Source organism: Bos indicus x Bos taurus, chromosome 1 (assembly GCF_003369695.1).
Source record: "Bos indicus x Bos taurus breed Angus x Brahman F1 hybrid chromosome 1, Bos_hybrid_MaternalHap_v2.0, whole genome shotgun sequence".
NCBI classification, from domain to species: Eukaryota; Metazoa; Chordata; class Mammalia; order Artiodactyla; family Bovidae; genus Bos; species Bos indicus x Bos taurus.
This window is the reverse complement of record NC_040076.1, coordinates 140,170,227-140,198,120: the sequence shown is the minus strand read 5'-3', so window position 1 is coordinate 140,198,120 and position 27,894 is coordinate 140,170,227. Positions and strand designations below refer to the sequence as shown.

The 27,894-nt window shown below is 43.2% G+C and overlaps 1 protein-coding gene across 1 annotated transcript in view; it reads left to right on the top strand.

Annotated features, from left to right (window-relative positions):
* DSCAM (DS cell adhesion molecule) overlaps positions 1-27,894 on the top strand; it is an 859,941-nt gene that overhangs the window by 173,038 nt on the left and 659,009 nt on the right. Inside the window, 1 exon segment of the mRNA XM_027551145.1 lies at positions 13,864-14,010. Coding sequence (XP_027406946.1) covers positions 13,864-14,010 — 147 coding nt within the window.

Genomic DNA, 27,894 nt, shown 5'->3' with positions numbered 1-27,894 from the left:
CCTTGGAAGGAAAGTTATGACTAACCTAGATAGCATATTCAAAAGCAGAGACATTACTTTGCCAACAAAGGTTCGTCTAGTCAAGGCTATGGTTTTTCCTGTGGTCATGTATGGATGTGAGAGTTTGGACTGTGAAGAAGGCTGAGTGCCGAAGAATTGATACTTTTGAACTGTGGTGTTGGATAAGACTCTTGAGAATCCCTTGGACTGCAAGGAGATCCAACCAGTCCATTCTGAAGGAGATCAGCCCTGGGATTTCTTTGGAAGGAATGATGCTGAAGCTGAAACTCCAGTACTTTGGCCACCTCATGCAAAGTGTTGACTCATTGGAAAAGACTCCAATGCTGGGAGGGATTGGGGGCAAGAGGAGAAGGGGACGACAGAGGATGAGATGGCTGGATGGCATCACTGGCTCGATGGACGTGAGTCTGAGTGAACTCCAGGAGTTGGTGATGGACAGGGAGGCCTGGCGTGCTGCGATTCATGGGGCTGCAGAGTCAGATACAACTGAGTGACTGAACTGAACTGTATATTTAAAATTAAAAACAGTGACCAGACCAAGTGTTAGTGAGAATACACAGCACCTAGCTCTATCAGAAACTCATGGTCGGAGTGTGAATAATACAGTCTCTTTGGAATAGCAATTTGATAGTTTCTTCAAAGCTGTTATATATATCCCATCCATTTGATACTTAGGTATTTACCCAAAGCATATCTTCACACAAAGAGTTTTGAAAGAATGTTCACAGCAGCCTTATTTGATAAATAAACAACCAAATTGTTATTTGTCCACACAAGGGAATGCAAAAGAATGAATTATTCATAAGACAGTAGCAAGGAGGAATCTCAAAATAGTTATACTGAATAGAAGAAGCCAGGTGAGAAAATATGTCCTATATGATTCCGTTTACATAAAATTCTTAAAACATGCAGACTAATCTTTAATAATGTCTGCCTGTAAAGAGGATGGGAAGGGGGGATTACATAGAAGAATAAGTCAACTTTTGGATGATGGATTTGCTTTTGTCTTGGTTACGGTGGTGACTTTGTAGGTACGTACATATGGTAAAACATCAACAAACGTGCAGCCTGTGTGTGTGCTCAGTTGCTTCAGTCGTGTCTGACTGTTTGCCATCCTATGGATTGTAGCCCACCAGGCTCCTCAGTCTGTGGGATTCTCCAGACAAGAGTACTGCAGTGGGATGCCATGTCCTCCTCCTGGGGATCTTCCCAACCTAGGGGTTGAACCTGAGTCTCCTACATTATAGGCAGATTCTTTACCACTGAGCCACCAGGGAAGCCCCTGTGCAGCTTGCTGAATGTCAGTTATTTCATACAAAGTTGTTTTAATAAAAGGACAGTGATAGCACATTTCTGACATATTAGAGTTGTCTTGATGTTCACGTAACAGTAGCTAGTAATAACTGCTTATATGGTGGGCATCTCTATACCTCTCTGCCCAGCCCACAATAACCCCCTTAATTGTCTCTTGCATCCTCATTATAGAAAATGGTCCAGGATCCCTGGTAACAGATGATTGTACTAAGAGAGGGCAGTTCCCCAAGTGAGTCTATTAGTTCCTGTGTCCTCTGAAATTGAAACTGAAAACTTGAGAGATTTTGAGAATGTGGGGTAGATAACTTTTCATCATTCATGTGACCCAGAAAAGGAGAGGAAGACTATTTGTGGGAAAAAAGAAAGATGAAGTCTGCATCAAAGAGATTCAGGTTGTGGTACTTTTCCTAAGGCCCACTTGCAAGTACCAGAACTCTTAATGTCTTCAGAAAATGTTTTCTATTTCAACTCCAGGTAGCTCAAACAGGCTCCTCCCACCAGCAGTCAGAGAGACTCAATAAATAGATTGTGTGCTAGACATTGTGCCGAGTCCTCTAAGCTGCACAACCATGTGGAGTAGATGTTTTTTCCATCTTCAGATGAAGGAAATAGAAGCCTCTGTGAATCTGTTGTTGGCTGTTCTCAGGGGTTGTGGTTGGGAGTGCAGTTTAGCTAAACAGCGCTGGGCTGTTATCTCACAGTCTCCAGAATATTTTGTGCTCATTCTCACCTTTTCTTTGCTCCCTGTTTCCTCTCTGCCTCCTAAGTCCCTCTGGTCCTTCAGGGCCACCCTAAGGCTCAGCTTCCCCGATTCCCTAGACTCCTGTCACCGTTAGTCATTGTCAGACCCATGCACAGTCTGACTGTTTTCTTCTAGTTGTTCTGTCAAGTGAATTTCCTTCTTTTCTTCAGCTAATTATTCTATACAGTGTGGGGATTTCCTTAGTCGCTGAGCACTGCTTGACATGAGGGTGTGTTCTATATGTAACTGATAATTTGAGGCATCTCCCAATTTAGGTAATCAGCTACAAAATAGAAAATTAAAAAATAACAATTTCAATGAAAGTGATGCAGTGCCTTAAGGTTACATTGTACCTCTGATAACCATTTCCCCAACAGGAAAGACATCAGGCACAAGCCCTTCTAACTGCCCAAAGTCCTCTGGTGTTCCCAAGAAATCCAACACAGGGGCATTTGTTTATGTTTTGCCTCTTCAGACCTAGGGATCAAGGGGGTTAGGAATAGTCAGAATCCATCCTTCAGGAAAGGACCTGCCTTCCTTGGCAATGTCCAGTTCTCCAAACTTTCTCCTTAATCCCCTCTATCCCATCTTCCCCCACCTTGATTCCTTCATAGACATATTGGGATCGGGTCTGACTTCATGGGATGGGGCCAGCCACACAGGGCCCAGTGATGAGGGCCTTGTCCTCAAGCTTAAAGCTCTGCTGTTGCTGTCTTGAAATATAAATGTTTTTCTCTTTCCATTTGTCTTTTCTGGGGAAATGTTTTTGGGCCATGGGACATGCTCCTGAGGCTTGTAGGGAGTTTGAGCTGTGTTTCAGCTCTTGTAGGGTCCCACTCCTTGCTACCCCCTGGGATGGGTTCTCAGCCACCTCTCCTGAAGTTCTTGGTGCCCCAATCCCCATTTTGCCTCCACCTCCCTAGCCACACCCAATGACCACTGCTTCCCCTGTGATCCCTGGTACCCTGAGCCCTTCCCAGCCTCTTTCTCATTGCCCTGTCCAGCAAACACTGAAATTCTGCCTCCTGGTGGAGGCCTGGGCAAGTGTGGGTGGAGTGAGTGCATACACTCTGCAGTGTGATGGAGCCTGTCTCTGCCCCAGCTGGGAGCACCACAGTGCATTAGCAAGTAACTCGCTGAGGGTGAGCCTCTTGTCCACCTCCCATCCAGAAACCAAGAGTGTCCAGACACTGAGATTGCAGTCCCTTAGGCATCACTTTTCCACTCTGGGTTGGGGCACCATGTGTATGGGAAGGGGAGATTACCTTTCTTATCCCTGGCTGTGACATGGTACCTCAACCCAGCAACTGGCAGGAAGCTGGCTCTGCAGCTGGTGGGCTGTGCGTGCTGAGTCATGGAGTGGGCTCTAGGAGCCTGTAAGGATCTTCACTTGACCATCAGTGAGCCCTGCATCACAGTGAGTGCAAAGTAAGTTGAAAAAAAAAAGGTGAGAGCAAGACCATAGAAGAAAGCATTTTATATTTTATTAATGTTGTTCAGTCACTAAGTCATATCCATCTCCTTGTGAACCCATTGACTATAGCCTGCCAGGCTCCTCTGTCCATGGAATTTTCTAGGCAAGAATACTGGAATGGGTTGCCATTTCCTTCTCCAGGGAATCTTCCTAATCCAGGGATTGAACCTATATCTGCTGCATTGGCAGGTGGGTTCTTTACCACAAAGCCACCTGGGAAGCCCTTATTTTACTAATATGTTTAACTTTTCCCTTTTTTCTAAATAAGGGCCTTGGATTTTCATCTTGCTCTGCTGCTGCTAAGTCGCTTCAGTCATGTCTGACTCTGTGTGACCCCATAGACGGCAGCCTACCAGGCTCCCCCATCCCTGGGATTTTCCAGGCAAGAACATTGGAGTGGGCTCTAGGCCCCACAAATTATGTAGTTGGCCCCAGGTGGTTAAATTAATATTCATAAATTAATGAAGGGTATGGGGCTCTTCCTTATTTACTAATTATTTGCATTTAAATGGTTTTTCCACTTTAAAGAATGAAGTCTAACATTGAGGGTTGGATTAATGCATATTAGCTGTGTGGTCCCTTGCTCAGTGTATGTGCCTGATTTTACCCCAAAGTCATACCACTATAGATCCTCTCTCTCTGACCCTGCTATGATACTGCATCCTAGGGAAGGATTTCACAGCTTGTAGAGTGACCAAGGGACACTGAAATGACTGTAGTGGATGCTGTTGAGAGTCAGATCCCCCAGGTCTGCAGGCTTGTGGCTGAGAACTTGGATTTGCAGTTTTCAAAGGATTGCATATGCCCTGGAATTCCTGAACACAGACAGTGGAAAGTGCCTGGTAATGCAGTGCCCTTGGGCCCTGGGAACCAGCCCCAAGCTGTCAGAATACAAAGTCCCAGCTCCTGGCATGAGGTGGAGTGGCTCTGAGGTATAAGTTATGTTCAGAGTTTCCCTCTTCTCAGGGTCTGCTCCTGGGAAGATCCCAACCTAGGACAAAAAGCACAATACTTGAGTAACACCACCTTGTAAAGGACACATCAATCATGTTTAAAGCAATAATTACTTTTTGCCAGTTTGGGGTTTCTTGCCTAGTTTCTGTTATACAGTCAACCCTCCACATACTTGGGTTCCAGATCTTCAGATGGGGAGGGCTGAGTGTACTATGTCATATTATCAATGTATAAGACATTTGAGCATCCATGGAATGTGGTATATGCAGAGGCTGGGGTCCAAGAAGCAATTTGGTGCAGATATTTAAGGATGACCATGGTTAGTGGTAGTTGGATGTTGATTGAAGACTAAATCTACACAAATCTCTTGGGAGGTTTATGATGTCCTCAGAAGAATTTTGTTTTACCATAAGAGGTATGTCCCAATAGATAAGCATGACCTTTTAAATTGTGGGCTCCCCAGAAAGAAACATATTTCCATTAATATGACAGAGCTCTCTAATGAAAACCCAAGTCACTTTTTTTTAAAAACAATCAGATCAGATCAGATCAGTCTCAGTCGTGTCCGACTCTTTGCGACCCCATGAATCGCAGCATGCCAGGCCTCCCTGTCCATCACCAACTCCTGGAGTTCACTCAGACTCACGTCCATCGAGTCAGTGATGCCATCCAGCCATCTCTTCCTCTGTCGTCCCCTTCTCCTCTTGCCCCCAATCCCTCCCAGCATCAGAGTCTTTTCCAATGAGTCAACTATTTGCATGAGGTGGCCAAAGTACTGGAGTTTCAGCTTTAGCATCATTCCTTCCAAAGAACTCCCAGGGCTGATCTCCTTCAGAATGGACTGGTTGGATCTTGCAGTCCAAGACACTCTCAAGAGTCTTCTCCAACACCACAGTTCAAAAGCATCAATTCTTCGGCGCTCAACCTTCTTCACAGTCCAACTCTCACATCCATACATGACCACAGGAAAAACCATAGGCTTGACTAGACGAACCTTTGTTGGCAAAGTAATGTCTCTGCTTTTGAATATGCTATCTAGGTTAGTCATAACTTTCCTTCCAAGGAGTAAGCGTCTTTTAATTTCATGGCTGCAGTCACCATCTGCAGTGATTTTGGAACCCAGAAAAATAAAATCTGACACTGTTTCCACTGTTTCCCCATCTATTTACCATGAAGTGATGGGACCAGATGCCATGATCTTCATTTTCTGAATGTTGAGCTTTAAGCCAACTTTTTCACTCTCCATTTTCACTTTCATCAAGAGGCTTTTGAGTTTCTCTTCACTTTCTGCCATAGGGTGGTATCATCTGCATATCTGAGGTTATTGATATTATTCCCGGCAATCTTGATTCCAGCTTGTGTTTCTTCCAGTCCAGCGTTTCTCATGATGTACTCTGCATATAAGTTAAATAAACACGGTGACAATATACAGCCTTGACAATCTCCTTTTCCTATTTGGAACCAGTCTGTTGTTCCATATCCTGTTCTAACTGTTGCTTCCTGACCTGCATACAGATTTCTCAAGAGGCAGATCAGGTGGTCTGGTATTCCCATCTCTTTCAGAATTTCCCACATTTTATTGTGATCCACACAGTCAAAGGCTTTGGGATAGTCAATAAAGCAGAAATAGATGCTTTTCTGGAACTCTCTTGCTTTTTCCATGATCCAGAGGATGTTGGCAATTTGATCTCTGGTTCCTCTGCCTTTTCTAAAACCAGCTTGAACATCAGGAAGTTCACGGTTCACATATCACTGAAGCCTGGCTTGGAGAATTTTGAGCATTACTTTACTAGCATGTGAGATGAGTGCAATTGTGCGGTAGTTTGAGCATTCTTTGGCATTGCCTTTCTTTGGGATTGGAATGAAAACTGACCTTTTCCAGTCCTGTCGCCACTGCTAAGTATCCAAATTTGTTGGCATAGTGAGTGCAGCACTTTCACAGCATCATCTTTCAGGATTTGGAATAGCTCAACTGGAATTCCATCACCTCCACTAGCTTTGTTCATAGTGATGCTTTCTAAGGCCCACTTGACTTCACATTCCAGGATATCTGGCTCTAGGTCAGTGATCACACCATCATGATTATCTGGGTCGTGAAGAACTTTTTTGTACAGTTCTGTGTATTCTTGCCATCTCTTCTTAATATCTTCTGCTTCTGTTAGGTCCATACCATTTCTGTCCTTTATTGAGCCCATCTTTGCATGAAATGTTCCTTTGGTGTCTCTGATTTTCTTGAAGAGATCTCTAGTCTTTCCCATTCTGTTGTTTTCCTGTATTTCTTTGCATTGATCGCTGAAGAAGGCTTTCTTGTCTCTTCTTGCTATTCTTCGGAACTCTTCATTCAGATGTTTATATCTTTCCTTTTCTCCTTTGCTTTTTGCTTCTCTTCTTTTCACAGCTATTTGTAAGGCCTCCCCAGACAGCCATTTTTCTTTTTTGCATTTCTTTTCCATGGGGATGGTCTTGATCCCTGTCTCCTGTACAATGTCACGAACCTCATTCCATAGTTCATCAGGCACTCTGTCTATCAGATCTAGGCCCTTAAATCTATTTCTCACTTCCACTGTATAATCATAAGGGATTTGATTTAGGTCATATCTGAATGGTCTAGTGGTTTTAAAACAATGGATAATGGCTATACATTCAAATGTTAATGCATGTATACCTACAATAAGGTTAGAAAGACTTTCAAAAGGGAATCTTTTTTTATATATTAATTCATCAAGTAGTTAGTAGAAATGCTTTAGTGTATCCCAGGGATTGTTAAATGTTCTAAGGTAGTTTTTTAAAAGGCTGGATGCATGGTCTGTGTTTGTGGAGTGAATAATCTAGTGAGGGGAGTGGAGAATTTCCTTCCATGTCCCATTCTCTCTGAGCTGGATGGGGTTCAATGCACCATAGCTACATCCCTGATTTGAAAAGGTCTGGGTCTGGCTTGGGATATGGGGAGGATGCCAAATCACAGAAATTGTAAACTCTGAAGGCTGCAGTGGTCCTGATGCTAGTGAGGCCTCTGGGGAGCTCAGAGAAGAGGGTGCTCCATGGTACTAGGTAGGTTCCATGAATGAGGGGATCCAGGAGATGACTGTCGGTGATAACAGAGAAGGTACCCAGCTGGTCACTCTGAGTTGTGGTTCCAGTAATGCAGCTTCATGCATAAGTGCATGCCTGGAGGGAAGACCCTTCCATCTCTCCCTGGGCATGTTCCTTGTCCCTGCCCTTTCCTGTCTGAAACTCCTTTCCTTGATTCCCATTAGATATTCCCCCACCATTTGTTCACCACGTGTTGCCATTTGTTTATTGAAGCTCTGGGGAGATGGAGTGATTTTGCAGCTTAGAAACAGACATCAGCAGACACCGAAACTTAAATTTGCCTCTTACACCTTCTTAGGTGACCCCATCCTTGGGATAATGGATTCTTTCTGCAGGCTTTTTTCATTCCTGTCCAGTCCTCTGTTCTCTTCTGTTCTCTGCTCATTTTCCTATTTTCTGTCTTCTCCTCTCCCACTGAGACCAGATTCTCATTCATTGATGAGTTTGATGAGTTCATCTGTCTGTTGTCTCTTTCCAGTTTATGATTTTAGACTTCCTCTCCTCCAAGAGGGCTATTTATCAAGGCGTTTTTCTGTACAAAGTCAGTTTCCTACCCTGTGTATAGCAGTGACGTTTCTGGGGTCAGGCCCCTGAGTACTCTGAATGATTGCCCAGTGAACCCCTGCAGGTGTGGCTCCACCACCTGGACCATCACATCACACTACACAAAGAGTGCAGAAGATGCTAAACTTCTGAAAGTCTCTCTGGTTTGGGATAGAAATGAAAAAATTCTCAAGTTAGGAAAATATTAAATGCTAATACTAAAAAGCAAGACTGGGAGCTATCCTCTTGTGAATTCTCCTAATAATGATTTTTATTGTTGTTGAGTCACTAAGCCACGTCTGACTCTTGGGACCCCATGGACTAGAGCCCTCCAGGCTTCTCTGTCCATGAGATTTCCCAGGCAAGAATACTGGAGTGGGTTGCCATTTCCTTCTCCAGGACATCTTCCCAACCCAGGGATCAAACCCTCATCTCTGGCTTGGCAGGTGGATTCTTTACCACTGAGCCACCAGAGAAGCCCGAATAATGACACTCTAATACTAAAATCCTTACCGTATCGCAGAGATAGCACTAATCTTAAAAGTGCTTCTTCTTGAGCATTGTTTATAACTGCCTATTAGGAGATTTCCCTTCATACATTCATTCTTAAAGCTGTCAGTATATTTATTTCTTTTGAAGTTAATTTCCTGGCCAGTTTTTTTGACTCAGATTTGTCCAATAAATGACTAAAACTTTAAGAGAGCTCATTGAAGGGTAAGATAATTTGTCCCTATGGATATCTTAGAAAAATCATAGACTTCACAGAATTCAGAATTTGAATCTTGCTATCCCAACCCCCTCATTTTAAATGTGAGAAAATAAAACTCTGGCGAAGTAAGACTTTCAGCCAGGTTTACAGATGTGGAGGGAGGCATAACCTGGATTAGACACACTGAAGTATCCTTATCCTGAAGGCAGGGGTCTTTTTGACAGATGGGACATGGTGTGGATCTAAATAGCCTTATCTAAACTCTTCATGGCAGGCATGGTTCGGGAGCTTTATCCACATTAACTGTTTGAGTCATCACCATTGACTTACTTGGTAGATATTTTAATCAAAATCATCATTAACTAGATATGAAGAGAACTTTCTCACTGTAAAGTGGTAGGGCCTGGATTTGAACCCGGGCAGTTGGGCTTGCAGGGTGGGCACTGGCCCCCAGCACCCCTTCTTCTGGCCTAGACAGCAGCTTGTGGAAGTCCCCTCAGCTTTTGCTGGGCCACTTCTGTTGCTGGGAGGCCTGGCCAGCTCCATTATCAGCATCATTGCCTAAGTGACAGGAAGCAGAACCATCATTTCCCAAACTGCTTTGCCACTGTCAGAAATTCACTTGCAAAGAGTTGTTATAATTATCACATAGTTTTAAGGATTCCCAGGAGAGGTTGCCTTTTTTTATTTTTTTAAAAATTCTTTCTGTTCATAGTCTGAAATTTTTTTCCTTGTTTCTCACAGGACATGGAAGTTTCCTATCATTATAACTCCAGTTTAAGAAACTACTTCCTTTTTTTTTTTTTTTTTTTTAATGTAGTGGTGTGGCTGTTTTACAGGTGGCTCAGTAGGTATAGAATCTGCCTACCAATACAGGAGAAGTGGGTTCAATCCCTGTGTGAGGAAGATCCCCTGGAGAAGGAAATGGCAAGCCACTCTAGTATTCTTGCCTGGAGAATTCCATGGACAGAGGAGACTGGGAGGCTACAGTCCATGGAGTTGGAAAGAGTCGGACATGAAACTGAGCAACTAACACTTTCACCTTCACTTGTATCATTTTTTTTTTATTAGATTCCACTATAAGCATCACTTTTTCTCACTTTCCTGCATTGGAGAAGGAAATGGCAACCCACTCCAGTGTTCTTGCCTGGAGAATCCCAGGGACGGGGGAGCCTGGTGGGCTGCCGTCTATGGGGTCGCACAGAGTCGGACACGACTGAAGTGACTTAGCAGCAGCAGCATAAGCATCATCATATGATATTTCCCTTTCTCTCTGACTTACTCAGTATGAAAATCTTTAGGTCCATCCATGGATAACCAACAAGGACCTACTGTATGGCAAAGGGAACTCTCCTCAATATTCTATAACAACATAACTGGGAAAAGAATTTGAAAAAAAAATAGATCCATGCATATTTTTGGCTGAGCCTCTTTGTTGTACACTTGAAAGTAATAAAACATTGTTAATCAACTATACTCCAGTGTTAAGAAAACAAAGCAAAATGAACTAACACTACTCACATCTGGGTACATTTAGAGGTTAGATAAACTGTTTTTTTTTTTTTTTCTGTACACTAATGAGAAAATTTATTAAATACTTTATAAATTATAACATTTAAAAGTTCAGCAAAGCTCTAAACATTTATAATTTTTAATACTTACGACCTTTTAGTTTTGAAAGTGTAAAAAATATTATTTGAAGAATCAGTAAGTAAACACTCTGAAAAAGGAAGAAAACAGTATCAAGATTCAATTACAGATATTCACAGATTTTGTTCTTTTGCCTTCAAGAGCCAGCAAGTAATAATTTCTCATAAATAAGGTTATGCCTTTAAATGTCTTTGGTCCTATTCATTTCTTCCCACCATATATATATATACCTACCCACACACATCACTTAAACCTTCTTCTAATCTGTCTTAACTAGAAGATAATGGAAAGAACAGACTGCTTGAAATAAAGACACACGAGAAGTGCCACAACTAAGTTAACACAATAAGAAGGAATCCAGGAAACTAGATGAACAGCATCTCCTCCTGCCACTGCCGTTATCCAGTGAAAGATCATGAACACTTGAACTAGAGGAGCAGCGGGAGTGTGGGAGAGAATCCACAGGCCAGGCAACTGATTGCATCTGAGGGAACAGGAGAAGGACAGAATGCAAGAAAAGATCCAGGTGGTGTTTCTTTGCAGAAGAAAAATTGCTGCGGAAAGGAGAAAATGCTAGCTTAATTGGCTCAACATCACTTATGCTGCTGCTACTGCTGCTGCTAAGTCGCTTCAGTCAAGTCCGACTCTGTGTGACCCCATAGACGGCAGCCCACCAGGCTCCCCCATGCCTGGGATTCTCCAGGCAAGAACACTGGAGTGGGTTGCCATTTCCTTCTCCAATGCATGAAAGTGAAAAGTGAAAGTGAAGTTGCTCAGTCATGTCCGACTCTTCGAGACCCCATGGACTGCAGCCTGCCAGGCTTCTCCGTCCATGGGATTTTCCAGGCAAGAGTACTGGAGTTGGGGTGCCATTGCCTTCTCCAACATCACTTATGCTGCTGCTGCTGCTGCTGCCGCCAAGTCGCTTCAGTCGTGTCTGACTCTTAGCGACCCCATGGACTGCAGCCCACCAGGTTCCTCCATCCATGCGATTTTCCAGGCAAGAGTACTGGAGTGGGGTGCCATTGCTTTCTTTGTTAAGAAAAAGTATCCTGTTTAGATGTGTATTTATCAATTCTTTATTATGGCATTGCTTATTTGTTGTTAATTTTTGTTAACATCACTTATAATTAACAACAAATAAGCAATGCCGTAATAAAGAATTGATAAATACATATCTAAACAGGATACTTTTTCTTAACAAACTAACAAGTTGGTTAACACCCGTTATTGGTGAGCATGTGGTGAACTCCCTCTCACACTGTTGAAAGGAAGGTAAATAACAGAACTTTTTAAGAGGAAAATTTTCAAAATTAAAAATACAAACACTTTTTGGCCCAGCAATTCTAATTATAGGAATTGTTGATAATAATATGCTCCAAAACCAACCAACCAAGATAAATGCATACTAATGTTCATGATCAGTTATTCATAACAGTAAATAACTAAAAACAACTTTACATATTCATTCAGTGAGAATTATTTAAAGCCATTATGATATACCTTGTCAATGGACTCTTTCTAAGTTGCTAAGTCACATCAGTCATGTCCGACTCTGTGCGATCCCATAGACAGCAGCCCACCAGGCTCCCCCATCCCTGGGATTCTCCAGGCAAGAACACTGGAGTGGGTTGCCATTTCCTTCTCCAATGGATGAAAGTGAAAAGTGAAAGTGAAGTCGCTCAGTCGTGTCCGACTCTTAGTGACCCCATGGACTGCAGCCTACCAGGCTCCTCCGCCCATGGGAGTTTCCAGGCAAGAGTACTGGAGTGGGCAATGGACTCTTTGGCAGATGTTTAACAGAACATAGGAAGATTGGATTAAGTTAAGGGGGAAAAAAAGCAAGGCTCCTATTTTTATATATTACCATTTGTGTGAATTTTTGAAAGTCCACATGTACACACGTATGTACACACAGATATTGTTCTGGTATTGTCATAAATATTTTTCTGGTAGACAACGTGAGAAACTTAACAATGGCTATCCTGGAGGAAGACAAATGGTGGAGGAGCAGGAGGAAAGGGAGTAGTCCTCTCTCCACGGATGCGTCAGGAATACATCTTCAGATGCAGGGATCTCACGGAGCACCAGCTGAGAAGGGGCAGGAGTCCCTGACCACCCAAAAGGAATATACAGATCCACACAAAACCCGGTCTTCCCTGTTGATGCGGAAGCATGAGAGGACATGGGACTTGCTCAATAACACATGTGTGCAACCTGGAAGTTTTGGGAAATTTTCCCTGTGTTGGGTAATCCTTTGACACTTGAGAGAAGTGGCAGATAAATGCTCTTTCCTTCTGTCTGGAAGGCTGATCCTGAGATATAAATGTATCTGTAACCTCTTGGTGGGTCAAGTGTACGAAAAAGTCAAGCAATCAGTGACGCTTGATACCAAGCAAAAGTCAGCTTGATAATTGACGCTTCCTCCGTTGCTGCTTCACTCTCATTTTCCCTCACTCCTGCTTCTCCTCGGTTATGTTTTCTAATATAATGGTAGCACATAGCCTTTGCTTTCTGGGGGTTAAAGATAAGAGGGTTTACAGATATGAAACCTTGACCTATTATATTCATCTTCCCAACACCAGAGGAATTTGTTGAAAGATGAAACCAACATAGGTGGGTGAGGATATACTAATCCCAAAGAAAAGGAGCTGGGCTTACTGGATTATGTCAATGCTTGGCAATTCCAGACTCTCGTTTCATGAAACAAAACAATTTCTTACTGTCTAAGTCAAGTAAGTAATTGTATATGCTGTCAATTTCAACTGGAAGTATACTACCTATGTCTTGTTTAATATTTCAATCATTATTTGTGATTTCTTCCATTACTTTTAATTCCATTTAATTCCACAATGGGAAATAATTGTGGGATTAAACAAATATCTACCTTTTTTTCTTGGCTTCAAAAAAAAAGCAATGTCTTTTCATAAGAAGAGGCCGGGGAAGGATACTTTCAATAATGGTTTTATTTTGTGTGTGCCAGTAATATATATTTGAGAATATAATTCTTACAAACAGAGCATTTATTTAAGAAGTCTTTCAACTATGGGTGTATCTTTAATAATTTCTAGGGATCAACCACCCTTCCTGAAAAGACTCCTTTGACGTGTTTAACAATCTGCAAACAACTCAATTAAGATAAACTGTTTTTAGATATACACATGCCCTTTAGTTCTTAATGTAGTTTATTATTAAGAGACTGAAAGTCTTTTAAGACATGAAATACAGGTTTCTTAAATTTTTTTTCCAGTAAATATTATACTTGAGGCAGTTGGTATGTGAAAGAAACAGTGTGTATATTCAGATGAGATACTCTCAGAATGAGCCTGTGTGTGTTACCAGGGTCCTGTTCTTACCTTCCAGTTTTACGGGAGCCCTATACAGTCCGTGTGGAGGACCAGAAAACCATGAGAGGCAATGTCGCGGTCTTCAAGTGCATTATCCCCTCCTCGGTGGAGGCTTACGTCACCGTGGTCTCGTGGGAGAAAGACACCGTGTCACTCATCTCAGGTAGGGCGTGGGCTTCCTCGGGGCAGGCAGGGCGCCAGGCTCTCCTGCGCACAGCTCGGTCTGGATGACGAATCGGGTCTCCATCTCTTTGCGCACTGTAATGAAGAATTTGTATGCTTTAAGTTGACGCTGCTTTAGATTAAACGTGATATTGGTGTTTTCTTTTGGTTTATATGGCTGGATTCATAGTGTCCAGTGAATTGACTGATGGATAGAAATTTGTTCCTTGCATTATGTGTATAATCATTGAGTTACTTTTGGTTTCCAAGTTACCAAGGAAACATTTTGGTTTTATTTCTGCTCCCGGGAATAGAAATATAGGATTGTTGTTATCTGTGAGAAACCTCAGAACTGATATTCTTATATTCTCTGTAATCTGGAAAATGGAAATTCTGATTTTATGCTATTCTCAGCCTTTCAAGTGTCTTCAGAGTCATGTGGTATCTCTGGCCTCATAAAGATTTTTTTTGAGATATGTAGTCAGTGGCTGAAATACACACATACAGATAGGTAGGTAGATAGATATGTATATAAATAGCTTACTGGTTTACTTTTGGTATCTAGAAAAGATACCACTGAAATCTAGCTTCTAAGACATTGTTGTTCTTCTTTTATCATGGTTTTTAAGGTGAGTTCTTGCTCCTTGCAACTTAATTGGAAAGCCATGCAGAACTTGGCTCAGTTTTCCTGTGTTGCACATCTTTGGATAATGCCTATTAGATGCTTTTGGGAAATCGTCGTGATGAGCATTGAATGTGGCGTAATGGGTTATAAATGATTGGTTTTCTTTACATGTCCTTGTGCACACGTGCGTGAGTGAATGCATGCCCACACACGCATTCTAATGTCACTACTGAATACTACCAACTTTGTGTCCATTTACACAGATATGAAACTGGAGCTAAACTCCCATGGTGAAAGAGCATTTGTATTACTTGTCTTATTGATTTGCTAGATAGTATAGGTTACTATTACAACAAGGACCATTAAAAAATCATTAAACTAGTACAAACTCCAAATCAAAAATTAAAATTTTCATCTTTATCATGCATTACAGTGAACTCTAGGGGATAATTGATGTTTCTGGCTTTCTTTAATATCATCTTGTAGTGAATTTAAAGTCCCTCACACTTCACTGAACAATAAATTCCTTGCTAGTATGTTCATTAATCAGAGTAATTTGTTAACTTACAGTATTGAAAAAAATACTGAGCTTAAGACTTAAATGTGATTGCAATAATCAGAATAGAGATTCACCTGTACAGTTTTATTTGCTAATTTTGATTCTTTAATGATTTTAACTGCTTTACTTTAGAGGTCATTTTAGTTTCTTGACCACAGATGGAGAAGCTTAATGACAAGTTAGTCTGGCTGAGCCCCAAATTGGAGTCAGGAACATTCAGATGTGCATGGCAGGGGTTTTTGTTTTTGGGGAAGGGGAGAAATTGGTGTAATGTGTGGAACCTCCCACACTCGAGGGTCTAGGCTCAGGGACCCCCTACCACCTTATAGCCACCATCAAATAAGCAACCTCAGCGTCTGCCCTAGAAGAGGAAGAGAGCCAGGGAGAGTGACAACCTGCCTCTAAGTGCTTCTCCTTGGAGGTGACAGATGTCGCTTCTGTTACATTTATTTGATGAAGCAGGTCACACGGCCATGTCTGAATTTAATGGGACATGTGCCTGAAAGGAGAGAACCGGAAATCTGGGTGAGAAATAGAAATACCTTCCAGGAGGTTATGTATCTATATCTATGCTCAGTCACTAAGTCATGTCCAAATCTTTGCAACCCCATGGACTACAGCCTGCCAGGCTCCTCTGTCCATTGAATTTTCCAAGCAAGCATACTAGAATGGGTTGCCATTTCCTCCTCAAATCTGTGTCTATATCTATGTCTATATAAATATCTATATCTATTCGTGTATTTCCCAGGTACCTTTAATTAATGGTATGCTTTCATTCATGTTTCACCTTTTTGTAATCTATGTGAAGAGACTTCTTTCTTCTGCCAACATGTGCCTAATGAAACTAAAAGGAGAGGAGTTTTACATGTGGTGAGGGAGGGGATGCTGACATGCATATAACTCCCAGTGCAGTGAGGTCAGGGGTGGGTCAGAGGGAGCTGGTGGGGCTGCCGTGAGACAGCTCAGAGCTGAAAGCAATCAGGAGAGGCTGAAGCAGCTGTGCAGGTGAGCCCTGTCCATCCACCATGGTGATGTTTGGGAGCCACTGCTCAGCCCCATGGGGGCAGAGTACCCCTAGGGGAAGCAGAGTAGCAAAGGTCTGCTGTTAACAGGTGAGTCTTGGGGCTCAAGGCCAGGGCTCTTGGGAAATCTTGGCCAATTTAAATGGGTATCTATTGTCCAGGCATTTCTTTCCAATGAAAAAGAAATTTAAGATGGGTATATTCCTATAAAAATAAACAAAATGGCTTCTGTTGGCACAACATACTAATATTGCCCTTCATCTTGAGTAAATAAGGCTGAAAGAATAAGGCTGGGTTATATCCTTTTAGGGGTGAGTATACCAGCCAAGGTCTATCAGCATTTCCATGGGAGCGGCATGGTGTCATTGGCCATTCCTACCATGGTGTCACTCCTGGAGGGGGGCTTGGAAACCCAGTCCAGTATTCTTGCCTGAAGAATCCCATGGACAGAGGAGCCTGGTGTGCTATGGTCCATGGGGTTGCAAAAAGTTGAACACGGTGGAAGCGACTTAGCACATGCGCATGTACCATGGTGTCACTAGCTTCATGCACATTAGGTCATGCACCGATTTCTTCCCAGGGCAGGTCTGAGGTGGCCCACATGTGGACTCAGGGGTCAAGTTGCACCTTTTTGTTGTGTGAGTTCCTTATATCACTGATGTTAAGAATGTAAATGAGTTCATTTATATTTTGATCAGTCTTTGAAAGGAATTCAGTTATAGGCTGAATGTTTGCATCCTGACCCCCACTCCAAATTCATGTTGAAGTCCTCACCTGCTGAGATGGTGTTGGGAGGGGAGGCCTTTGGAAAGTGATTAGGGTTAGATGAGGTCCTGAGGGATTGGGTCCCCCCATGATGGGATTAATGACCTTGTAAGAGGAGAATGGAACTCTTTTGCAACACATGAACACAGGGTGTGAAGGCTGTCTGCAGCCCAGAAACTGAAAAGGCCCTCACCAACCCCCAACCATGCCAGCACTCTAATCTCCAACTTCCCGTGTCCAGAACTGTCAAGAGTAAATGTCTGTTTTTGACATTTTGTGTATTTTGTTATAGCAGCAGAGCTGAGACAGGTGGCAAGAAGGAATCTCAATCTCCCCAGGGGAGGAAGGGCGCCTTGTATCCAATGCTGCTGTATCCTCTGCTCTGTGGTCCACCTAGGCTCCTCTCCTGAGCCACAGGACACCCCGTGGTTGACCTTGACCCTCAGACTCTGGCACACAGGAAGATGAAAGTGAAAGCGTTAGTCACTCATTCGTGTCCGACCCTGTGGACTGTAATCCACCAGGTTCCTCTGTCCATAGGATTCTCCAGGCAAGAAGCGGTTGCCATGCCCTTCTCCAGGGGATCTTCCTGACCCAGGGTTGGAACCCGGGTCTCCTGCATTGCAGGTAGATTCTTTACCATCTGAGCCACCAGAGAAGACCCCAAAAGCATGCACCCAACATGGGGCTCAAACCCAGGACCCTGATGAGAGGCTAGCAGTTGTGTGAAGAGAAAACATCTCAGCCACACACCTTGCACGTAGTGTCCTCTTTTGATATGATGGTTCTTGTCTTACTGCCTTTTGAAATAAGCCAGGAAAAAGCAAGCGTGATGAGGTCTGAAGGCATTTTTAAAGCACCCTTATCAGTTTCATCCTCTAAGCAAAAATGAGAGCCTTTGACTATCGGATATGAATGCAGCCCAATAAAAATGTAGTACTCTGAGGAAGGATGGGCTTCAGGGGGTATTGTTGATATGAAGATGGATATGTAGGATCCTGCTGGAGAAGGACAATATCCATAACTCTGTGTCCAGGTTTCACTCAATAGCCTGTTGTGAATTTCTTCCTGGCTAGGGAGGCTGGCAGTCAGAGAGCCCAGCACTCCACGTCTGTTTCCTCTGATAAAATTCTGAAAATCTCACTGGAGGTTTAGCCACATTAACATCAAAGACACAGCCCAAGGGTAACCGGATTTGGAAAATTGAAAAAGCAAACATGTTACCATTCCCCCATTCCTGGAGAATTTGCCTCCCTCTTTCACACTGGCCCGATATTTCCCATCTGAACACCTCTGTTAGTGATGGCTCAAGGAGAATTTCATCTCTGAGGATCAATGAGTTTATGTCCAAGGATGATTATCTTCTTCCTGTATTTAGAGTAAAAGTGAACAATTTTCTGCCCAGATTAAATATCAAAGGACGTCAGTCCAGCACTTCACATGAAAAACGTGTGTTGTGGGTTTTGGCTGCTGTCTTTGGGTCTGGTCGTCACAGATAAGCCAGGGTTGTGCTTTAAGGAGCATCCCCTGCCTGAGTTTCCCCCCAGCCTCCCCACTGAGATGGCCTCAGCTTGTAGGAAGCTCAGGGGAGAGATTACTGTTCCGTGTGGCAGGTGAGAGCTGTAGCCCCTATATGGGCAAATATTACAAGAACATTTGAATCATTTTGCCTGGGGAAGCACGGAATGTTTCACAAAAGAAGTGATCATTTAAGACAGTCTTTGCATTTTAGTATGCAGAAAATAATTACATTGTATATATGAAGCCTGAAGGTTGTCTTAAGAACATTTCAGCAAACCTAAAACTAAAAGCAGATTTGATGTGATCTATTTTCATTTGGACTTTATTTTAGGCTTTCCGCCTGCAATGCAGGAGACCTGGGTTTGATCCCCGGGTTGAGAAGATCCCCTGGAGAAGGAAGGGAAAGGCTACCCACTCCAGTATTCTAGCCTGGAGAATTCCATGGACCGTTTAGTCCATAGGGTCACAAAGAGTCAGACACGACTGAGCGACTCACTTTTTTTTAGATGGAGAGAGGCACACAGCTGTTGGCGGCAGGAATAGTGATGTTGCAGTGGGCGGTGTGTTTGCCTGCTGTGTTCTGTTCCTGTCACACAGAGCTCTTCGAGCCTGTGGTCCCTCTTTCTAAGGCACTTACATTTTAATTTGACTTCTAGTCACCGGGCATTTTCAAGGCATTCTCTTAGATAGCTGCTCATGTTGCCATGGTGAGTTCTGCCCTCAAGGTGCTTATAAGCAAAAGGAATCAGATCAACATCAAAGTGATATAAAGAGCAGACCTATAGTCATATGAAAGCTTTGTCTTTGATTTTTAAGGTACCAGAAAGTTGCATAATTAAGAAGCATTTAACACTCATTAAAAGTAAATTTATACAGCCAAATGGAAACTGTAAGAGAAATATCTTTTTATCTATCTATCCACCCATCCATCCATCTACCTATCTATTATCTATATTGATATTCAGCAAATGGGAGCCTTATTTCGAACACTGGAAATTATTCTTAGCACAAGAAGTATGCAGCAAACTGGAATTGAATGGGTGGCTGTTTTGTTCAGTCACTAAGTTGTGTCTGACTCTTCGACTCCATGGACTACAGCATGCCAGACTTCCCTGTCTTTCACTATTTCCCAGAGTTTGCTCAGATTTGGGTCCATTTGAGTAGGTGATGCTGTCTAACCATCTCATTCTCTGCCATTCCCTTCTCTCTTTACCTTCAATCTTTCCCAGCATTAAAGTCTTTTCAAATGAATTGGTGCTTTACATCAGGTGGCCAAAGTATTGGAGCTTCAGCTTCACCATCAGTCCTTCCAGTGAATATTTAGGAATATTCAAAGAGTAGGGAGATGTAATATTTTCACTGTGCTGTATTTTGGGGATCAGGCTAACTGAAAAATATATTCCACATGGAAGTTGACCAGAAGGGAGGGTCCTGTTCTCTTTCTTTTTTAAAAGCCATTAATTTATTATAATTTTGCCTTTTAAGTCTGTTGCTCACTAAATTAGTTTTTGCATGTTATTCTACTGCCACCTGAAAGTAATTAAAACTCGGATTGTTTACAGATCTGGAGAAAGCTCACATACCAGTGAGGCTGGAGGTCATACTGATGATGGACACAAGCCTGGCTTTCCAAAAATGACCCAGTAATGCGACCCCAAAAGACCCAGAGTAAACAGAAAGCCTTCTGATAGTCTTCATGAAGAAGACAAATCCCCACATTCAAAATTAGAAACTGCACCTTGTAGATCGTAGCCTGAAACAAATAAAAAATATGTTTCTGACTTCTGAACCACTGAGACAAGAGAGAGAGTGACTCATGGCGATAGGCCTGATAACATAATATTTAAACGAACAAAAACAGAAACAAGAAAGTTTGGTACCAAATTTAGCTCAGAGCATCTGTGGAGTATGTGTGTGTGAGGGTGTGTGTGTATGTGTGTGCGTAAGACCCCTGGTCTGCTGTGATAGCATGAGCCATTAGGTCAGCCAACAGTACCCCTTGCTTTCCTACTCCGAGTGTTACCTGGAGAATGTGGCTTCTAATTGCAACTCTGACACAGATTCTCTGGGCAACACAGGGCAACTTTCTTCTGCTGCAGCTTCCTCATGGGATAAAGGTTGGTTTCACTGGTTCCCTTTACAATACAATAGCAGAATACTAAAACTGCAAATTAAATAATCTCCTTTTGAGCCAACTACTGTCCAAGTTATTTTTCTTCATCTTAGATTTAATCTCATAGAATTTTAATTTGAGTGTGTGTCAAGGGTTCGGTTATTCACTGGGAAGACTCCCAAGACCCTGCAGCCAGGCCTTCTGTGCTCACTGCTGAGGTTTTTCCCACCGTGAAAGGGTGCAGAGCACAATCAGCACAGGGAAAAGGCACCCGGGGAGAAATCGGAAGGAAACCAGGTGTGAGCTTCCAAGAGTTCGTTCTCCCTGGAGTCACAGGGAATGCACTTATTCCCCCAGCAAAGAGCAGTGATGGATATGAAATGCTGTCTATCGGGAAGCTCATTGAAGACTTGCTACCCACAGTTTTTACTGAGGGGCTCGTCACATAGGCATGTGCCTGACATGTCCCCAGATTCCAGACTTCTAGGAGGAAAGCAGGTGTTCAGCATAAGCAGTATTTTGACATTTTAGGTATAGTGAGCCACTCTTATCCACTGTGGGACTAGTAACCCTTCTGGAATTCTCCAAGGGTAGCAGCCTCAGACCAGCTGTGTTAACTCTTCTCTGTACAATGCAGCTTCTTCAATGATGGTGCCTTGCCATTTTCTCTCATTTTCTCACTCATTCAACCATAACTTTTCAAATATGCCCAGTACCAAAGGCTGGAAAAAAACACATGAATAAGACATACTTTGAGGACTTTATCACCTCCTACCCATATTTCACAGCCTATAGATAGATCTCACCCGAAATTCTTTAATATCTCCAAGCACATTGACCCAGATTCCTTCCTGGCTCCACTTGAATGTCAATATAGTTTCATTTTATGTTCAGCTATTAGCGATCGCCTGCCTGTTCTCCTCTCTATCTGTGATTTTGGTTCTTCCTAGACTTGAGAAACAGATGGTAAACCTAGTCATTCAGATGTCATTTGGGCCCAAGTGCATTTTCTGGTCTCTTGCTCATTTGTGAAGTTTCATTTCAGCAAAATTGAAGATACTAACAGGATCATTCATGAAATATTATCAGGCAGTGATGACAATAAATAATACTGTTGATATTATCACTGCTAAGTCACTTCAACTGTGTCTGACTCTGTACGACCCCATAGACGGCAGCCCACCAGGCTCCCTCGTCCCTGGGATTCTCCAGGCAAGAACACTGCAGTGGGTTGCCATTTCCTTCTCCAATGTGTGAAAGTAAAAAGTGAAAGTGAAGTCGCTCAGTTGTGTCTGACTCTTTGAGACCCCATGGACTGAAGCCTACCAGGCTCCTCTGCCCATGGGATTTTCCAGGCAAGAGTACTGGAGTGGGGTGCCATTGCCTTCTCCGGATATTATCACTATCATCAAGTAAAATCAGATGTCATGAATCGAAATTTGTGTGGGCAATGTGCCATAGTATAAGAAAGCAGGATTCAAGATTTCCAAACATAGTTTTTGACTCAGAATAAGAAAAGTAAAAGTGAGGTCACTTCAGTCGTGTCCAACTCTTTGCGACCCCATGGACTATAGCCTGCCAGTCTCCTCTGTCCATGGGATTTTCCAGGCAACAGTACTGGAGTGGGTTGCCATTTCCTTCTCCAGGGGATCTTCCTGACCTAGGAATCGAACCTGGTTCTCCCACATTGCAGGCAGATTCTTTACTGTCTGAGCCACCAAGAAATTCCTTCAGAATAAGAGGTCAGCGCGAAATCAAGACCAAGACCTGAGATAAACATGAATAATGCTGGGCTCTTAATGCTGCGTCCTCTTATGTACTGGGCAAGTCCAAGTGGAAGAAGGTCCCTCACTAGGTATGTTTGTGGCAGGAGCTCCAAGCAGAGGCACCATGCTTGTCTGCCCTTTCTGGTTTAACTTCCGGGCAGATGGGTCAGGACAGTAAAACTTCCAGCATCCCAGACTTCTTCCCTTCTCAGCATCCCCATCAGCAACAGAATCCCCCAGTTCAGATAGTTGCATCATGGTCTTCTCCCTCCCCCAGCCCGCTGAGCCTGGCTGACCATTCACAGCAATTAATTTTAACTACCCTTCACTGTCTCTCCAGATCTTTGGATATTTCTGTCAATCTTTTCCGTGTTGTTGAAAGGGGCTTCCGAGCTTTTCCTAGTTCTTAAGCTGCCCACTCCCAGGCCCTTGTGGACCTACTCTCTAATGTTCAAAAAATAGTGTCTTTTACTACATTGTGTCTGAAACCAGCTCTCTCCAGTGACCTCTCCTACCTTAAACATTGGATTCATCATGGTTTCTTTTTTTTTTTTTTCTGTTTGTTTCCAGTCTACTCCCTGACCAGTGCTGTGGTCATGACCCCCCTGACTTTTCTAGGCCTGTTTCCATCTGTTTTCTCCACTGTGGCCTCTGCCATCACCTCTTCATTGATTACTGTATGTCTTATGACACAGGTGCTCAGCTCCCCCAATTTTAAAGAACACTTTCCTTTGCCAGCTTCCATACCATAATGAAGGATAGGGAAACCTGGTGTACTACAGTCCTCGGGGTCCCAAAGTGTTGGACACAAGCTAGCTACTGAACAACAACAACAATGCTTTCATTCATTCATTTTCCCTGGAAAATTTGTTAAAAGAATAGTCTATACTCATTATTATTCCTATCTGTAGTGATTTGGTCTATGCCCCTTACCTTCTACTGAAGCTTACCTTGTCAAGGTTCCTCAAGGCTTCCTAATATGTGTCTCTTGGTGCACATTCTCTCTGACCTCCTCCTCCACTGGCCGCCCCTCTACACATCCATGGGGGACTTTCTCCTGTCTGTTTCTTCACTTTCTTTTTCCTTGAGTTCACATCTTTTCTTCCCTGCTCAGAAATGTGAATAGACTCCCAAACTCAGTCCTCACCACCTCCCTTTCTCAATCTTCACTTTCTCCATTTTTCATTTCATCCCTTTGCCAGACTTCATCCATCACTTCTGCAGATCTTGACTTTGGATCTGTCTTCTCTCTGGGGATTGATCAATTCCAATCTCTGCCTGCTCCCTTCCTGCCGCTTCCAGCAGAAAATAACTAACATAGAACAAAACTTTCCCCCCCAACCATGAGTGAAATTGCCTTTACATTACTCTTTTATTTTGATAATAACTATTAGTTTCCAAACAGTCACTGCCTTGGTGGCTTAAAATAACAGGAATTCACTCTGTCACAGTTTAGGGAGCCAGAAGTCCAAGGTCAAGGTGTCAGGAAGTCCGTGCTCTCTGAGAAATCTAGGGGAGCGGCTGTCCCATGGGTCTCTCCCAGGTCCATGGGTCTCTCCCAGGTTTGGTGCTTCCTGCTGTCCTTGGTGTTCCTTAGCTGTGGACACACACGCCAGTCTCTCTCTGTCATCACTTGGCTGTCTTCCTACGTGTGTGACTCTGTGTCTCTTCTCTGTTTGTCATCACTTGGCTGTCTTCCTACGTGTGTGACTCTGTGTCTCTTCTCTGTTTGTCATCACTTGGCTGTCTTCCTACGTGTGCGACTCTGTGTCTCTTCTCTGTTTATAAGGACACCAGTTATGTTGAATTAAGGACCCACCTACTCCAGTATAACTGCTTTTTGAAAAATTCCATCTGCAAAGACCCTATTTCCAAATAAGGTTTCATTCTGAGCTCCCAGGAAGGGCATGAATTTGGGGAGAACAGTGTTCGACCCAAAACATTAATAAATCCTGTTAGTTTTTTTGACTCTCTCTCTCCTATTTTACATCTTTCTATTTCCTGCTTGACCCATAATAGACAACTGATAAATACTTATTGAAGAGGATCCTTAAACACATTTTGTTTTTAAAAAAGAAGGAAACAAAAATCAGAAAGCCTCAGCAGTATGGCAAGATGTGCCAGCACCCAGCAGTTCCTGGGCTGCCCCCAGCCCCGCCCCAGCCGAGTCAGAACGCCAGCTGGCAGCTGCCCACTTCCTCCCAGCTGCCTCTCCTTTAGCTCTGAGGAGCTCACACTCACAATCACGCTGGGCTGGGGGCCAGGATGAGACAGAATCAAAGTGGTCCTGGGCCAAGACACCAGGCCTTGAGGGAAACTGCTTGACTTGCATTTTCAGATCATGCTATGGACAGAATTGTGCCCTCACACCCAAATGCAAAAGTTCTAATCCCCACGTGTCTGTATCTGGAAATGGGGTCTGTAGATGGTAAGTAAGGTTGGATGAGGTGGTAAGCTTTGAGCCCTAATCCCTTAGGACTGTGGCTGTGTAAGAGAAGAGACCTATGAGTCCACAGTGAGAAAGCAAAAGATCCTACCAGACCCTGATCTTGCTGGGACCCTAGTCTTGGACTTCCAGCCTCCAGAATTATGAGAAATAGACATGTGCTGGTTAAGCCACTGAGTCTGTGGTGTTCTGTTAGGGCAGCCCAAGCCAACACAGATAATATACATATAAACTCAGTTTTTGAATTTAATTCTGCAATTCTTGAGCTCCACGTGTTACTGTACTCCCCTACTCAACTTTTTGGGTTGTGTGATACTGCATAGGGCTTCCCCTTTGGCTCAGTGGTAAAAAGTCTGCCTGCCAGCGCAGAAGACACAAGAGACATGGGTTCGATTCCTGAGTGGGGAAGATTCCCTGTAATAGGAAATGGCAACCCACTTCAGTATTCTTGCCTGAGAATTCCATGGACAGAGGAGCCTGGCAGTCTACAGTCTATGGGCTTGCAGTGAGTTGGACACGAGTGAGCATTCTTAGGATACTGTATAGCATGTATGTAATACCATATTACACATATGAAGCAGTCTGATGATTCAGTGAGCACTCCTATTTTCAATGAATGATACAATTTTCATGTGCAGTGGATTATTTGACATCTCAGAGTCCCATGTTTCCCTTCTCTAAAAGAAATTGAGTCCTTTATTAGTAGAAAAATGAAGAATACAATGCCCCCTTATCCACAGGGGATACTCTCCAAGACCTCCAGTGGATGCCTGAAACTGGAGCGTACCAAGCCCTATATATGCTGTATTTTTCCTATTCATAGCTACTTTTGGTGCAGTTTAACTGATAAATTGGCACAGTAAGAGAATATCTGAATTGCCAGTATCACTATTCTTGCTTTGGGGCCTTTATTAAGCAAAATAACGTTTATTAGAACCAAGAGGGTTCCTAAGTGACAGAGCAGTGTGTAGCTTACTCCATGTGGTTACGCCAGACAAAGGGGTGAGTCACATCCCATATGGGATGGAGCAGGTGGGGCAGAATTTCACCATGCTACTGAGAACAGTGCACAATTGAAACGTTATGAATTATTTATTTCTGAAATTTTCCATTTAATGTTTTTGGACTGCAGTTGATAGCCAGTATCTGAAACCTTAGAAAGCCAAACCGTGGATAAGTGGGGTTGATTCTAAACCTCCCAAATGACTAGCAGTTTGAAAACTTACATGCAATACAATCTTTCTTCTGTAAATACCCCAAGTTCCAAAGTCAGTTCCAAGGTAACTGTGGTTTCATTGGATGAACTCAGTAGTGAAACATCCTCAACTAAGCCGTATTGGACAATTGCATTGACTGTGGTGTGTCCATGTGTCGGGAAGTAGAAAGAATATTCACAAAATATTTCAGGCTGTTTAGTTTCTGGAATACTGTGAGGATGCCTAGTATTGCCCATTCAGAATTGGGCTGTATAAAGATGGTGGTGCAGTTGTTAAAGAATCTGCCTGCCATTGCAGGAGATGTGGGTTTGCTCTCTGGGTCAGGAAGATCTGCTGGAGTAGGAAATGACAGTATTCTTGCCTGGGAAATCCCAGGGACAGAGGAACCTGGCGGGCTAGAGAGTCGGACAGGACTGAGCAACTGAGCACGCGCACTCACACACACACAAACACACACACACACAGACTGAAAATCCTCAGCATGCATTACTATGCAGGAGGGCATAGCTATGATGTTCTTTTCAGAGAAGCTGATAAGCATACACAGTAAATAAGGAAATATGAACTTCCTAACATCTCCCAATAGGGCCATGTGCTCTTCCAGAGAAAGCTTCAGGCTTCTGTTCACCTTCCATTTTGCAGTCCGCATAAAGGCTTGAGTTTAGACTCAGAGACCAGGCTTTGAGTCACAATTTCACAGCTGTGAGAGCTTCATTAATTAATTGCCTCTCTGTGGAATTGAACATAGTGTTTTTATAAAGACTGGAAATGCCAGGAAGGGTGTTCCATGAATTATACATTTTTAGCCAGTTCTTGCTCTCTGGTTGTATACTCAGCTCTCTCATCAGAGGTTGCAAGATAGAGTCTGAAGCCATCAGCCATGTTCAGGTTCCAGATCCACCCTGGACCAAGCTGTGACCTTGGGTTTATCACACAGTCTTTCCATGTCTCAATTCCTCAGTCATAACATGGGAACAACAATAAAATGCTGTAACATTGCAATGATTTAATACATGTAACGTGCTTAGAACACTGGTTGACATAAAATTTGGCATTATTACTGTTGTCATTATTATCTCTTGTCTATCTAAAGTGTTCCTGCTGCAGAAACTGGGTGGTCAGAACCCATGCCATAGTCCAAAACAAATAAGACATTCCTTACATGGAGCTTGTTAGGGATGAGAACAGAAGTAATTCTATTTAAGAAGAGTTGTTAAAATACAAGGCATCCTGAAGAAAAAGAAAAGTGAAAATGTTAGCTGCTCAGTGAACTGTAGCCCTCCAGGCTCCTCTCTCTGTGGGGTTTCCCGGGCAAGAATACTGGAGTGGGGTGTCATTCCCTTCCCAACCCACTGATCAAATCCAGATCTCCTGCATTGCAGGCAGATTCTTCACCATCTGAGCCACCAGGAAATCCTGAAGAAGTTGTGGGTAAATGATCTGAAATCTTCCAAATTCAAAGCATTATAGCGCTACCGAGTAGTCACGCTGCTGCTGCTGCTGCTGCTGCTGCTAAGTCGCTTCAGTCATGTCCGACTCTGCAACTCCATAGGCGGCAGCCCACTAGGCTCCTCTGTCCCTGGGATTCTCCAGGCAAGAACACTGGACTGGGTTTCCATTTCCTTCTCCAATGCAGGAAAGTGAAAAGTGAAAGTGAAAGTGAAGTCGCTCAGTTGTGTCCGACTCCCAGCTACCCCATGGACTGCAGCCTTCCAGGTTCCTCCATCCATGGGATTTTCCAGGCAAGAGTACTGGAGTGGGGTGCCATTGCCTTCTCCAGTAGTCACATTGGATTTTATCAAAATAAACAACGCTTTATTAAATGTTTCCTTAAACAGAAATTTGATGACA